Source organism: Anser anser (assembly GCF_964211835.1).
Source record: "Anser anser genome assembly, chromosome: 10".
In the NCBI taxonomy this organism is placed as follows: Eukaryota; Metazoa; Chordata; class Aves; order Anseriformes; family Anatidae; genus Anser; species Anser anser.
The window spans coordinates 12,917,518-12,931,602 of NC_139730.1; the positions used below are offsets into that span (position 1 = coordinate 12,917,518).

Sequence of the window (14,085 nt, forward strand, 5' to 3'; positions counted from 1 at the left end):
CAGTGCAGAGATTGTGTGCTGCAGAGGCACAGCCCCAGGTGCCCATGAATAGTAATTTTGGGGTCATTTTGCGAGCCTGGTGGCTTCAGGGGTAGTGGTAGGGACAGCCCCACGCCAGCAGGCAGCACCCCGGGGCCTGGTATAGGTTTGGGGATGTGGATGTGATGGGTTTCACCACCGCAAACATCCGACCAGCACCCACACGCCCGTCACAGGGGCGGCGATGCCCTGACCCGCCGCCACAGAGCCCAGCAGCAGCGGTTCCCCGTGGGGAAGCCAGGCTGTGTTCAGCCATGGGAAGCCTTTAGCACCAAGCAGCTGTGGGCCCTGGCAGCCATGAGGGCTCGGAGGGCTCGGAGGCACTGCCTCCCACTGAGAGGCCGAGCTGTTGTGGTGCTTGCCCGGCTGCCAGGCAGCAAATGGCGGGCAGACGACGTTGACAGGAGGGGGCTCCTTCCCCCCATGGGTCGCCATTCCCTAGGGGTTCCGGGACACAACACAGCTCTGAAATATGCCAAGAACTGCTGCTGTGAGTGGAATCCGAGTCAGCAGCGTGCCCCGGCAGCCAAAAGGGCTGGCTGTGTGCTGGGGTGCCTCGGGCACATGGTGCTAGCTGCTTGAGGGAAGGGATCATCCTGCCCTGCTGGGGCGGCCTCACCCCGAGCCGTGCGTGCAGTTTGGGCACCGAGTATAAGGACACGAAACTATCAGAGAGTGTCCGAAGGAGGGCTATGAAGATGGTGAAGGGTCTAGAGGGGAGGATGTGTGAGGAGAGGCTGAGGTGCCTTGGTTTGCTTATCCCAGAGAAGAGGGGAGCGGAGGGGCAGGCACTGAGCTCTGCTCTCTGGGGACAGCCACAGGCCCCGAGGGAACGACGTGGAGCTGGGACGGGGGAGGTCAGGCTGGGCGTTAGGGAAGGTTCTGCACCCAGAGGCGGTCGGGCACTGGGGCAGGGACGTGGGCACGGCACTGAGCTGCGGGGGACTGGGGAGTGTTTGCGGACAGAAGCGTTTCTCAGACACGGGGTTTGACTTTTGGGTGGTCCGTGCAGCCAGAAGCCGGACCCCACGCCCCTGCCAGCTCGGGACACGGTGCAGCGTTATGCTATGACCTGACCCAGCGGGACTCGCTCCCCGCCACAAAATGGCGGCGGCCCCCCCCGCCTCTTTCCTCCTCCTCCCCCCCCCCTCCCCTCGCCTCCCCCCCACGTGACCGCGCACGCCGTCCCCCCGCGTCCCCGCGGAATTTTGTCCCCGCGCCGCCTCCGTCCGCCTCCCCCCCCCCCCCCGCCCTCCATTTCCTCCTCCGAGCGCCCCGGTGCCGCCGGTGCCGCCGCCGCCGCCATGCTGCCCGCCGCCGCCCGCCTCCTCCTCCGCCGCCCCGCCGCTGCCGGGCTCCGCGCCGCCGCCCTCCGCCGGCCCCCCGGCCCCGCGGGTGAGCCCTGGGCCGGCCGCTGCCGCGTCCTTGCCGTGACCCCGGGGCTAGGCCGCGACTGAGGCCCGGCACCGGGGGGACCGGGGGGGAACCGGGAGGGGTCCGGGGGGCACCGGGGGGGTCCGGAAGTGCCCCCGGTCCCGGGGCTGTGGGGTTTGGGAGGTCGGAGGCCCGCGGGGGGGACGCCTGGGGAGGCGCCGAGCCCGGCCTGCGCTCCCTGCTGGCCTCCGGGGGTGGGTTTGGGGAGAATCGGGGGGGTTTTGAGGGAAAATTGGGGGGTTTTGGGGTCGTTTGTTTTTTCTTGGCTCGCGGGGTGAAATGGTGCAGAATGTCCTGCGTGTGTGTGTGCGGCCCGGGCCGGGCGTGTGTGCCCCCGTCCTTCGTGCTGTGTCCTCTGCCTGCAGACCCCCGCCCCTCCTGATCCGGGTGGGTTTTGGTGTTCTGTAAGCGTAGCTGTCAAATTCCGGTGGAAAAGGGAGATTTTGGTTGTGTAGTGCTCAATTCTGACAGCAGGCGTGAGATTTAGAGAGAAAAAGGTTGGAAAGAAACACAGCAGTAATTGAAGAATGCACCATGGAAATCCGAAGTCTGCAAGCCTTTCTGTTATTATTTTCCCTCTTCAGGAAAAAAAATCAGTCTAACCGTGTCTTTTAAATTGCTTTTTTGCTTAAGACTGGGGCTTTCAGTCAGCATCCGAGAGCTTTGATCCGGGCAGTCACTGTAGCTAGATACATGCAGGGCTACGTGTGGGTCGAGCAGGAAAAACGCTGGCAGGCAGCGGTGACAAAGCTCTGGGGTCCCGTGTTCGGGGCTTTTGGGGCGCTTACAGTAGGGTGATGACGGCCAGAAGGGGGAGGCCGCTGTAAATGTGGAGCGCTCCGAGCGGTGTCATTGGAGAAGGTCAGCGGGAAGGTGCGAGCGAGGGCGTCAGAGCTCGGTGGCTGTCTGCCTGATTTCTGATAAAACCGCTGAAAATGCTTTTGGGCAGGCGTAAATCGGGATTGCAACTCAGACATTGGACCGTGATAAGTTCTGCTAAAAATCCGGGTTGTGTTCAGGTTGGGCTGTCACTCGATGAGGCTAAAAATATTCCTTGATAGCACTGCGGCTCGTCCCGTTGTGATTTGTATAAATTAAAGCACTGCTTCGGGGGCCTTCAAAAAGGAAAAATACCTGTGGGAAAGGAGGAAAAACGCAGCCCAGCCCCATCAGCCGTGCAAACCGTGCGGGCGCATGGGGGTTTTCGCTTGATTTTAAAGAAGCCTCTGGCTGGTCGGCGTGAATAGTTCACGCCAGGTTAGGAAAGAGAAAGTGAGCAGCTGTATGGAGCTTCCTCGGAAGCAGATCTTTGAGCCCTCAAGGTCACAGCCGAGCGTGAGCACTTTGCAAACATGGGCAGAGCAGCTTGCGAAGTACCTGGCTCTGGTTGTAGCCCGGCTGTGGTTCCTCCTGGCAAACTGCTCCGACCTTTGTGCCGGAAAAGAAAAGACCAGCCACAAAAAAAAGGCAGCCAAACTTGGCAGCAATTTTTTCTTCTTCAGTAGCCTGTTGGGAGAAATAACTCTTCAACGGCTTACATTGGCGTGCTCATTTTGTGTATTTCCTTAAAACCACACTAAAAAAACCTTTATCAGCTCGGAACTCGTGATGCAATCGCCAACCAGTTACAAAGGAGTCACCCAGCAGGGTCGGTGTGCGAGCAGGGAAATCCTCTCCTGGCTGACAGGGTGAGCTACCGAGCAATTGCAGGAGTTGTCTGCAGGGGGAAGATGCTGCAGAATAAATTGGGGCGTTCGTCGTAGTTGGGTAATGTTGTAACTCATCAGGTGTAGGCTCTTGTTTCTGGGAGGAAGGCCGCTGAAAAGCTCATTAACCTTGCTAAACTCATGGCATGGACAAGGGATTGCTTGGCTCTGGAAAGAGGGAAAATTCCTCTGCCTTATGGAGATGGGTCCCAGAAGGCATCTCCAGAGGGCTGGCTGTATAGAATTGGTTTCCCCTCTCCTCTTAAATAATCCTGCTCTGGGAATGCTTTGGAAGTCTGTGCTTGAGGGCAGGGCGCGCTGTGCCAGGAAGCAAACAGTGGTTAGTTAATGAGCTGCACTCGCCTAGTGCTGAGTACTGATCCAAATCAAAAGCCACGAGTGAAATGCGTGTTTTTATAGCTTTTGTTCCCTTGATCAGGGCTAAAGTACACTTCTCCTGTGTTGGCTCACAGTCTCCTCCCCTCTCTTTGCATCCAGCCGTGCTGCACGCCCGCTGCTACTCCCATGGGTCGCAGGAGTCAGACGAGGAGTTCGATGCTCGCTGGGTGACGTATTTCAACAAGCCAGATATCGACGCCTGGGAGCTAAGGAAAGGTATGTTGAATGAAAAGGGAGGGGTAACCTGCAGAAAATAGAGTTTTATTTGAAATCTGGAGTCAGTAGGGCTTCTGCACGATGAATGAGCTCGCTGCAGTGGGCGGTGGCACCTCACCAACCCAACGAGGATGTTGGAAGGAACTATGGCATGGAAAATGAGGAGAAAGAGGGTTCAAGGCAGTAGGAACACAGTTTTTTTTAATTCTAGTGCCCCAGAACACACATTCTAACTCCTGGTCTTTGAGAGGGAGTGTTGTGGTTTAACCCGGCCGGCAGCAAAACACCACACAGCCGTTCGCTCACCCTCCCCCCTCCCTCTCTGGGATGGGGGAGAGAAACGGGAAAGTGAAGCCGGTGAGTTGAGATAGACAGTTTATTAAGACAGGAAAATAATAATAACAATAATAATAATAACAATAATGATAATAGTATTAATAATAATAATGGGCACAAAACAAGTGATGCACAATGCAGTTGCTCACCACCCGCTGACCGATGCCCAGCCTATTCCCGAGCAGCCGGCCCCCCCCACCCCGGCCAGCCACCCCTATATATTGTTTAGCATGACATCAGATGGTATGGAATACCCCTTTGGCCAGTTTGGGTCAGCTGTCCTGGGTCTGTCCCCTCCCAGCTCCTGCTGCACCCCCAGCCTGCTCGCTGGCAGGACAGAGCGAGAAGCCGAAAAGTCCTTGGCTTGGTGTAAACACTGCTCTGCAACAATTAAAACATCAGCATGTTATCAGCGCTCTTCTCATCCTAATCCAAAACATAGCACCCTACCAGCTACTAGGAGGAAAATTAACTCTGTCCTAACTGAAACCAGGACAGGGAGAGAAACACTGGCTCTGAGGAATATTTCTGAGCTCAGCTGTTGCCTAATGGGAAACCACGCTCGTTTTTCTTTGGGCTTTGACTGAGTGGCTTGGCCATAACTTGCTGCAGACTGTTTGGTTGTCTCCACACATTGCTTGCTGTGGAGCTGCCGGCTGCTATTAAACTACCCTAATTAGGGCTTCATATAACCGACAGAGGGATCGTTCCCGCATGATGTGGGTGACCAGTGTTGGGTCCTTCCCCTTGGAAGGAGAGGAAGAAAACAGGCTGCCTGCATTGCACCGGGAGGAACAAAGTCGTTTGGATTTCTTCATGGTTCCATAGCTGGCTTGCCACATACACCGCTGTGGGGAGCGTGGATGTTACTGGCCCACTGGGATTTCACAAAATTAACTTAAAAGCTGGTTATAGGTATAGCTGTGAGCGACAGTGAGAGGGAGAAGAGCAAAAGAACGCCCTTGGGGTGTGTGTGTGTATGTGTGTGTTCAAAATAACAATGAAAGTGCCAGTTGGATGCTCTTGGTGGTGTGTTAATTATTAATTCTTTCATGAGCTGGAGCAAAACAATGCTTAACAGGTTCCTTTTGATAGCCTGGGCCAAGTTACTCGATGTTTCCCTGTGCTCACAGGTATAAACACGCTCGTGGGCTACGACCTGGTTCCGGAACCAAAAATCATCGATGCAGCTCTGAGGGCATGCAGACGGTTAAACGACTTCGCCAGTGCGGTCCGCATCCTGGAGGTTGTGAAGGTGAGCGGGGCGGGGGCGTAGGTGCAGCTGCTGCTTTCTGCAGAGCTTTTCTAGGTTTCCTCTTGGTGGTGCAGAGGGGCTGCTTACATCTTGGGGAACAGGTTGGAAACAAGACGCAGAGCGTCCCTCGGCTAGGCGTTAGTCTCGTGTGGTACAGGACACGTGTCACATCCAGCTGACGTTACACAGGGAGCGGTGTCACTGTTAATACTCTGAAAATCCCCCAGACAGGAGCTCGGCGTTGCTCTGGGGTGCTTTGCAGCCGTGAGTGATCGGTGGGGGTCTTTGGTGCTGGATTTGCAGGGTGCTGGACTTGCTGTCCAACTAACATCCTTCCTTTTCTTGTAGGACAAGGCAGGACCTCACAAGGAAATCTATCCGTATGTTATCCAGGAACTTAGGCCAACTTTGAGTGAACTAGGAATCTCCACTCCAGAGGAACTGGGCCTGGACAAAGCATAAACCATGTTGGTAAGGGATGCTCTCGCTTCCCAGGCTCCTGGCCTGGGACTCCTGTACCCTAAAACTCCTCTGGCAAAGCCAGAGTGCTCCTCACAGCCTTCCACAAACTCATGAAAGCAAGGAAGTTCAGGCTCGTATCGAGGTTCTTGATAGGAAGACATCACTTTAGTGACACTGAAACGTGTCTGAAAAACATATGGCCTTGTGACATGAGGGGGGTGTTCACAGTTCCCTAGCTGTAACTGGGAAATTTGAGCATTGAAGGAAGAATGAGGTTTTATTGTGAAGCTTGATCATGGTTCAAGTGGCAAGACCCATGACACAGAGCAGTTCCTGCGGGACTGCGCAGCCCTGGGATGTCTCCTGCAATCTCCTGAAGGTGTGGGGAACTCTAGATCAGGAGTACCCACGCACTGATGGGGAAAATCGAGGTGTTCGACCCACCACCTGTAAGCACAGCCCTTCTAGAAGAGCTGGTCATGTTTTCTAAAGGCGTTCAGGCCTCCAGAGCCGAGAGTTGCCAGGACAAAGGGGTGTTGCAGCGCCTGGCTGGCAGGGTGTCGGCCTTTGCTCCTCATTAGCTTTTCTTGAGAAGCCTTTTTAGCAAATGGAAGGATCATTTCCTCTGGAAGTGCTCAAGCTTTCATTTTATTGTAGCCAATTTAGAAAATGGGGACGTGCTCGTTTCTCTCTCATGCTAGCAAATGAGCCCCACTGTTGACGGTCACCTAACAACCCAGAAGTTCCTTTACCTTGCACTTAAAATAGCTTCTGTTCTGCTAATTTGCAGGACCTCATGCTTACAGAACAAGCAGATGAGCTGTAGCACAGCCAGAGCTTAACTGACCTGTGTGCGGGACACCCACGGATAATTTCAGGAGCAGTGTGTGTACCGTTTGGTCCCAATGGCAGAGGCCTCAAGTTCTGGGAGGCTGCTTGTTTTACCGCCTTAAAAAGCTGAATTCTGAGCACTGTATAAACTTGGGAAGGACTATAACAAAGATTTAGATCTGCAGCATCAATGCCAGGCTTACACAGGAACTAAGACATGGGAGCATTGTTAGTGAGCAGCAGCTCCTGTGGTTAATGAGGATCCATCGTTACGTTTAGCTGAGGCCGTACGTGCAGTAACCCTGACTGAAATAAAGCCTGAAACAAAACTTCTCAAGGAGCCTGAGTTACGTGAAGGCAGTCTCTTAACTCAGGAGACAGCCAGTGCCACACCCAGAATTTTTTGTCATATTCCAGATTTTTTTTTTTAGTGTGACCCTTAGGGCTGGGCTCTGGGTGAAGATGAGTTAGGGCAGTGATGTGTTTGGGAGCTGGTGAGGTAACGGGCCGCTTTCTAACGGCTTTTCTGTCTTTTCCGTTGCAGGTGCATTACTTGAGCATTCTCCTGATGTGACCTGATTGTGTGCAGCCGCCGCGGGGCTGTGCTGTTCAAACCGTCTCTTGTTTCACATAACTTTATTGCGCCGCCATGCTGTGGTGCGGGCCGGGCCTAATAAAGGGAAACTTGGCCTGACCAACCTGGTGTGATTATTTGTTAGGGTGAACAGGAACGAGGGAGCAGAAACCCTTCTGTGCTAGCAGCAGAGCGTGTGGGGGAGCTGTGATTTCAGGGCTGAGGGTTTTGGGCAAAGAACAGCAAAAATATAAACAAGAATATAAGTAAACCGGCCCCGGAACCCTTTCGCCCCGGCCCCTTCGAGCGCGGTCGCGTCGGCCGCCCGGAGCCTGCTGGAGGTGCACAGCGCCTCACCGCCGCACTCCGCGTGCGCGCCGCAAGCCCCGCCCCCGTGAGCCAACGCAGCCAATGGGAGGCGGCGGGGGCGGGGCCGCGCGGCCATGGCGACGGGCGGCGGCGGCGGGCCCGGGGCTGCGGGCCGGGAGGGGGCGGGGCGGGGCCGGGCGGTGAGGGGCGGGACGGGGGGGGTGGGGGGGTGTGGGGGGTTATACGGGGCTGTATAGGGCCGTAGGGGGCTGTGTGGGGCTGTACGGGGTTATATGGGGCTGTATGGAGTTACATGGGGCTGGGGGGTGTATGGGATTATATGGGGCTGGGGTGTACGTGTGGGGCTGTATGGGGTTATATGGGACTGTGTGGGGCTATATGGGGTTATATGGGGCTGTGGGTTTCTATAGGGCTCTGTGGGGCTATATGGGGTTATATGGGGCTGGGGGTTCGTGTGGGGCTGTGTGCATGGGGAGCAGTCTGGGGCTGGAGTATATTTGTGGGGCAATGTGGGGCTTTGTGCTCCAGGAGCGGTATAGGGCCTGAGCGTGTGTATGGGGCGGCGTGGGGCTGTGTGCGTGGAGCAGTGCGCGGCCATACAGGGGTGTGTGCACCAAGGCACGGGGTCGGGCAGGGGCCGTACAGAGGCAGAGCGAGCACGCGGGGGCCGCGCAGCACGTGCAGGGCGCTATAGGGGCCACAGAGCGCACACAGGGAGCTCTGTAGGGTCAGGCCCCAACTCTCCCCTTTTCCTTTCCAGCCGCCCCGGGGCGAGAGCAGGCGGCCGAGCGCTCGGGGCAGCGACGGGGCGGAGAGGAGGGGGCCCTACCTGCTCTGCAGGCCCCCCGCCGGCCACGCCAAGCTGCGTAAGTGGCCTTAGGGGCGCCCCTAAGCAGGCCCTAAAACCCCAGTGGGGCCATGGGGGCTTCGGGCTCTCACCCCCGGTGCTTGCAGAGCGGCCGCGGGAGCCGGCGAAGGTGGTGCCGCGATGGCACGGGCTGCTGGGGGGGCCCCCGGCGAAGGCAGCGGCTAAAAGGTCGGAGCCCCCCCCCTTTTTTTTTAACCAACACTGGAGTTTTTTAAGCTGCGTGAGAAGGGCTTGGGGTGAACCAGGAATGGGAGGGGGCTGGGAGGATGGGGGGGATGGGGATGCTGGGGGGATGTGGATACTGGGAGGATGAGGAGGATACTGGGAGGATGATGATAGGAATAGTGGGAGGATGGGGTTGCTGGGAGGATGGGGATACTGGGAAGGTGAGGATGAGGGTGGGGATGAGGACGCTGTGAGGATGAGGGTACTGGGAGGGGAAGGAGGATACTGGGAGGGGAATTTGAGGGTACCGAGAAGATGAGGATGGGATGCTGGGGGGATGGGGATGAGGATACTGGGAAGACAAGGCTGGGGATACTGGGAGGATGGTGATGCTGTGAGGATGAGGATGCTGGGAGGAAGAAGAGGAGGATACCAGAGGCTGGGGGTGCTGTGGTGCTGGCGGTGCCCTGAGGCCGGCGGGCACACAGGTGCTGGGGCCGTGGGTTCCTGCCGCTGCTCCCATCCCCTCGCCCCTGCGGCCCCGTTGGCACCCGTCCGTGTCCCCGAGCAGGTCCGCGAGGTCCCGCGGGGGCTACGTGGCGCTCAGCCAGGTGGCAGAGGACAGCCTGGTGTCCCCCAGCTCGGGCAGGTGAGCGGCCGGCACCCTCCTTCGGGGCACGGGGCTGACGGGCTGGGGAGGATCGGGGTGGGACTTGCTGAGGAGCGACCTAAAACCCTCTAAACCTCGTTAAAAAAGCCTCCAAACCCCATTTTTTGTGGCTGATTTGGTCACTTGGAGAGCCTGAAGGTGTCTCCCTGATGGGCTGGGCAGGCAGCAGCGAAGTGCCCTGCGTGCCCTAAGTCTAGCAGCCGCCCCTGCCCTCAAATCCCTCGGGCTTTTCAAGCAGCCCCGTGCTCGTGGCGCTCACTCTGACTTTTTTCTGCTCGCAGCGATGGGGAGCTGGAATCGAGGGGCTCCTCCGGCTACTCCTCCGCCGAGGCAAGTCCAGGTTTGGCTCCCGGCCCCCCGCGGTCCTGTGGGCTCCCCCACCTCGCCGCCACGTCGGGGGTCGCTAAATCCAGCACTGCCCTCTGCTCTGTGCGCGTCCCCCTCAGCCTGGGGGCTTCGCAGAGCTGCTGAGCGCTGCCGTGGCCCTGCCGGGCTTTGAGGCCACCCAAAACCCGCCGGGCTGCGTCCCCCTGTGCCAGCCCCGGGTGCCTGCGCTCCACCGTGGCGTTACCCAGACCGCGAGTGTCACGAGTTGGGGGTTTTGCCACGTCGGGGGGGCGCGGGGGGGGGTTTCACAGCTCCGTCTCCCCCAGCAGGTGAACCAGGAGCTGAGCCGGCAGCTGCTGCAGGACGGCTACCACCTGGACGAGGTCCCTGACGACGAGGACCTGGACCTCATCCCCCCGAAACCCGCTGCCGCCCCGTGCCCGTGGTGCTTCGGGGACTCCCTCTGCTGCGTGCTCCAGTAGGTGCCGCCCCCGCGGGGGGTGTGGGACAGCTCCGGAGCCTTCGCTCCCCACGGCCCTCGGGGCGTTTGGTGGCGCCCCAGGAACGCACTGCACCCCGAAGTCTCCGTGTCACAGGGGGCAGCAGCAGGCGGGTGGCTCAGTGCCACTCGTCACCCGGCTGGGGTGGGACGGGAGGAGATGGGGGCTCCTGAGGCGCACGGGGAGCTCCCGGTGCTCCTGCTCCCTGCTGCGAACCCCTGCTGCTGTTCAGGAAGGGACCGACGGCCTCCACGTTATGATTTCTTCCCCCCAGGGCCATTCCGGTCTCATAAGCTGCCTTAAATCAGGGTCCTGCCGCCCGACAAGGGACAGTCGGTGTCTTAGGGAGGAACCTTATTTAAACACTCGGCGTCTGGAGAGGAACGCTCTCCTTTTTTTGTATCCTATCCAAGGAAGCACTCAATAAAAGGATCTTGCTACTCGAGGTGTCTTCCCACTCCCTCCCCACATCCATTTGCTTTCCCCACGGGTGGGGAAGGGGGGACTCGAGGGGGGGACCCAATTTGGGGCCAGGGGAGGCAGCAGGGACACCCCCCCCGGCCCCGCACGCAGCGCTGAGGACAAAATCACCGCTTTATTGGTAGCACCAGTCACCCCAGGACCCCCAGGCCCAGCACCCCGTAAGCCCCCCGTGGGGACAGGGACGCCGAGCACCACCTGAGGCCGACCCAACGCCTCCTGCCCCCCGGGACAGCCTCAGCGAGCGTCACATTGGCAGGGGTAAGCAGCAGTCCCGAGGGAACCCCAAAACCCCGGAGCCCCGCAGCAGCCCCACGCCGCAGGGCGTTAGCAGCACCGGTGAGGGCCGTGGCGCCAGGGGGACACGGCCCCCCCGCGTCCCAAAAAGTCACCTCAGGAGGCGCAGGGTGGGCGCCCAGCTGCTTCTTTCACGAAACCGGGGGTGGGTGGCTTTGGGATTCACTTTGGGGGCGACTTCCAAGCGATGGGCCAGGACTACTTTGGTTTCTATCTACCGCGGGGCATCGAGGCGGGCTCAGAGGAGGCAGCAGGCTCGGAAGAGCAGCATCCCGTCGGGCGAGGAGAGGCGCAGGGAGATGCTCTCGTTGGCGGAGACGAAGAGCACGGAGCCGCGGCGCAGGGCCATTTCGGAGGCGGCGGCCGTGGAGGTGCCCACGGCCGTGCCCTGCACCACCAGCAGGATGCTGGCCGAGTCCACGGCGGAGACGAGGTACAGCTTGATGGAGGAGGGAATCTGCAACGGGAGTGGCCGCCGCCGCTCGGGTCTCTGCGGCTTCCCTCCTCCTTCGCCCCCCTCCCCGCAGACCCCATCGCCCTCCTCATCCTCCGCACGCCCGGGGCACCTTGGGCAGCCGAGCAAGAAGAACTTGGGGTGGAGAGGAGCTCGTGGCACTGCCCGGGGTGACACGGGTGTCCCCGGCACGCTCCTCCTCCCCGTGCCACCAGTGAACCCGCGCCAAGAAACCAAGAGGCCAAACTGGGAGGCTGAGGAGCTGCGGCTGCCCCCCCCCGGGGGTGGTTATGGCCAGGCCGGGTGGGCTTTGGGCAGCCTGGGCTCGGGGGGCAGGAACTGGGTGGGCCTTAGGGTCCCTTCCCACCCAGCCCGCTCCACGCCCTACAAAGAACAGCCAGGACGCGGCGTCCCCGGCGCAGGCGGGTGCCACAGCCCCAAACCACGCCAAGCACAGCCCAGCAGAAAAGCTGAGCAACCCCGGGATGCTCCCGTCCCACCGGCTCCGGCCCAGCGGTGCCAGCAGCTCGCTTTTCCCTGCAGCCCCAAACGGCCTCACCTCTATCCTCATCAGCGTGAAGTCGGGCACGGGCGGGTCGTAGAGGAAGACGCTGGGGTCCAGCGGGCTCTGCACGGCCGGGAAGATCTTGGAGCTGCTGGGCGCCGGCGTGTAGTTGAGCATCTCGCACAGGGTGAGCACGTCGATGAACTTGGGGGTGAGGCCGGCGCGCACCGTGTTGTCCGAGCACGCCATGCACTCCACGCAGTCTGCGGGGACCGGGGCGTCAGCGCCGCCTGCACGGTGCTGGGCCCCCTGCACGGTGCTGGGCCCCCTGCACGGTGCTGGGCCCCCTGCATGGAGCCGTGCCCCCCCCCACGGAGCCGTGCCCGGCGCTCACCTCCCTGCAGGTAGGCGTGGGGCTCGTTGGCCGCCAGGAACATGGCCTCCCCGGGCTCCAGCCTCACCAGGTTGAGGAAGTAGACAGCGAAGCAGCCGATGTCCCCCGGGAACTGGGAGTGCAGGCGCAGCAGCAGGTCCCCGTTGCTCCCCGACGTGTCCTGCCCTTCAGCTGCTGCGGGGGGAGCGCCGTGGGGCTCGGTGGGGGCTCGACTCAGCCTCCCCATCCCAGCCTCCCCACCCTGATCTCCCCATTGTGGCCTCCCCGTCCCAGTCTCCCCATCCCAGTCTCCCCATCCCAGTCTCCCCATCCCGGCCTCCCCGTCTTGGCCTCCCCGTCTTGGCCTCCCCGTCTTGGCCTCCAGCGTGGCTCCCCCACCCCCCAGCCCCCAATACGGGGCTTTCCCCAGACCCTTTCCCCCCTCTCCAGCCCCCCCTCCTTGCCCGAACGAGGCCCAAGAGGTTTTTTCTCGGCCACCTTCTCGGGAAATCCTCTGCACCAGGGTGTTGAGCTGGTCGACGAAGCACTTCTTCTCGCTCTTCATCAGCCGGGTGAAGCAGACCCGCAGGGCGGCCGAGACGCCGCGGGGGTCGTGGCTGGCGCTGCGCTCCAGCTGCTCCGCCGCCACCTCGCCCACCAGCGCCCGCAGCTCGGGGACGGCTGCCCCGGGGGGACGGGGCCGTCAGCGGTGCCACGGGGACGGGCTCCGTCCCCTTCTTCCCCCCTTCCCAAAGGCTTACCCCGCAGGAACGAGGCGATCTCCTCGACGGGTCGGAAGCCGCACAAGCCCTCGAAGGGGGTGAGCGCGATGGCCATCTCGGGCTTGTGGTTGGCGTCGGGGTAGTGCTGGGGGAACTGGGCGTGCAGCTTGGCCGCCAGCTCCTGCCGAGGGGACAGCGGTGGGGGCGGTGTCCCTGAGGGCGTGCGGGGAGCCCCCCCGGTGCCGCCGGGACGTGCCTACCTTGTTGGGGTGCGCCTGGATGGAGAGGGCGGAGCGGACCGAGAGCACCTTGAAGAGGAAGGGCAGGCGGCCCTGGAAGGCGTCCTTCACCTTGGCGCCCAGGCAGGCGGGGTTATCCGCGATCCAGCGCCCCAGCGTCTTCTGGGGGATGCGGATGTCCCGGATCGCGGCGTCGCCTTTGGGGTGGGCGCCCATCCACAGCTGGGGGGGGGACGGGACGGGATTTGGGCTGAGTCACCCGCTGCGGGGCGACACCGGGCGGACGGACAGACGGACGGATGTACGGATGGAGGGGGGGACTCACCTCGGCGTAGGGCTGCTCGGGGTCGATGTGCGCCGTGGGGTCGCCGCTGGCCACCAGCTGGGCCACCTCGCTCTGCAGCCCCAGCTTGCCCCACGAGTAGTTCTGCACCGGGCAGGCCAGCGGGAACACTGCGGGACGGCGGCGCGGGGACACCCGTCAGCGGGCGGGCGGCCCCCAAACCCGGCCCCCAAACCCGGCCCCCAGCCCGGCCCCCAGCCTGACCCCGGGGGTCTCCCCGCGGGTGCCCCCGGCTCTCACCGCGGATCTCCGCCATGGCCGTGCCGCCCGGTGCCGCTCCCCGGCGCCTCCCCCCGCCGGGCGGGGCAGCGCCCTACGCCCGCCCCATAGCGGCCATCGGGGGCGCGCCGCGGGGGGGGACGGGCGGAGGCTGCGAGGGGGCGGCGGGGCCGGGGGGCGCTGCGGGGGCGCCTCTGGGGGCTGCTCGGGGGGGTGCCCGCCCGTGGGGGGCGCCGCGGGGCGCTGCGGGGCGCTATGGGGCGCTATGGGGCGCTGCGGGGCGCTACGGGGCGCGCTGCGGGACGCGGCTCCCCGCAGGGCTCGGCGCGCCCCCGCGCCGC

At 61.6% G+C, this 14,085-nt stretch overlaps 3 protein-coding genes across 7 annotated transcripts; 2 read left to right on the forward strand and 1 right to left on the reverse strand.

Annotated features, from left to right (window-relative positions):
• Nucleotides 1–1,285: 1,285 nt before the first annotated feature.
• COX5A (cytochrome c oxidase subunit 5A) lies at nucleotides 1,286–7,372 on the forward strand. Its single transcript, XM_083850587.1, has 5 exons — nucleotides 1,286–1,434; nucleotides 3,678–3,794; nucleotides 5,264–5,385; nucleotides 5,734–5,856; nucleotides 7,223–7,372. Exons 1-4 carry the CDS (start codon nucleotides 1,344–1,346, stop codon nucleotides 5,845–5,847), a joined length of 444 nt encoding a protein of 147 aa, XP_083706713.1. The 5' UTR covers nucleotides 1,286–1,343; the 3' UTR covers nucleotides 5,848–5,856; nucleotides 7,223–7,372.
• A 293-nt stretch (nucleotides 7,373–7,665) lies between these two features.
• On the forward strand, nucleotides 7,666–10,557 carry FAM219B (family with sequence similarity 219 member B). 5 transcript variants are annotated; one of them, XM_083850583.1, is made up of 6 exons: nucleotides 7,671–7,761; nucleotides 8,343–8,448; nucleotides 8,537–8,618; nucleotides 9,187–9,264; nucleotides 9,567–9,615; nucleotides 9,939–10,557. In XM_083850583.1, exons 1-6 carry the CDS (start codon nucleotides 7,696–7,698, stop codon nucleotides 10,092–10,094), a joined length of 537 nt encoding a protein of 178 aa, XP_083706709.1. In that variant the 5' UTR covers nucleotides 7,671–7,695; the 3' UTR covers nucleotides 10,095–10,557. The 5 variants fall into 5 exon arrangements, with proteins under 5 accessions (XP_083706710.1, XP_083706709.1, XP_083706708.1 ...); XM_083850582.1 differs by lacking the exon at nucleotides 7,671–7,761 and adding an exon at nucleotides 7,913–8,186 and having other exon boundaries at nucleotides 9,567–9,625; nucleotides 9,942–10,078; XM_083850580.1 differs by lacking the exon at nucleotides 7,671–7,761 and adding an exon at nucleotides 7,937–8,186.
• Nucleotides 10,558–10,691: 134 nt separating this feature from the next.
• On the reverse strand, nucleotides 10,692–13,969 carry MPI (mannose phosphate isomerase). Its single transcript, XM_083850578.1, has 8 exons — nucleotides 13,766–13,969; nucleotides 13,508–13,635; nucleotides 13,204–13,404; nucleotides 12,983–13,124; nucleotides 12,720–12,902; nucleotides 12,243–12,416; nucleotides 11,903–12,111; nucleotides 10,692–11,346 (listed from the first exon to the last, which is right to left on the reverse strand). The coding sequence occupies exons 1-8, from the start codon at nucleotides 13,779–13,781 to the stop codon at nucleotides 11,128–11,130; spliced, it is 1,272 nt and encodes a 423-aa protein (XP_083706704.1). The 5' UTR covers nucleotides 13,782–13,969; the 3' UTR covers nucleotides 10,692–11,127.
• Nucleotides 13,970–14,085: the final 116 nt, after the last annotated feature.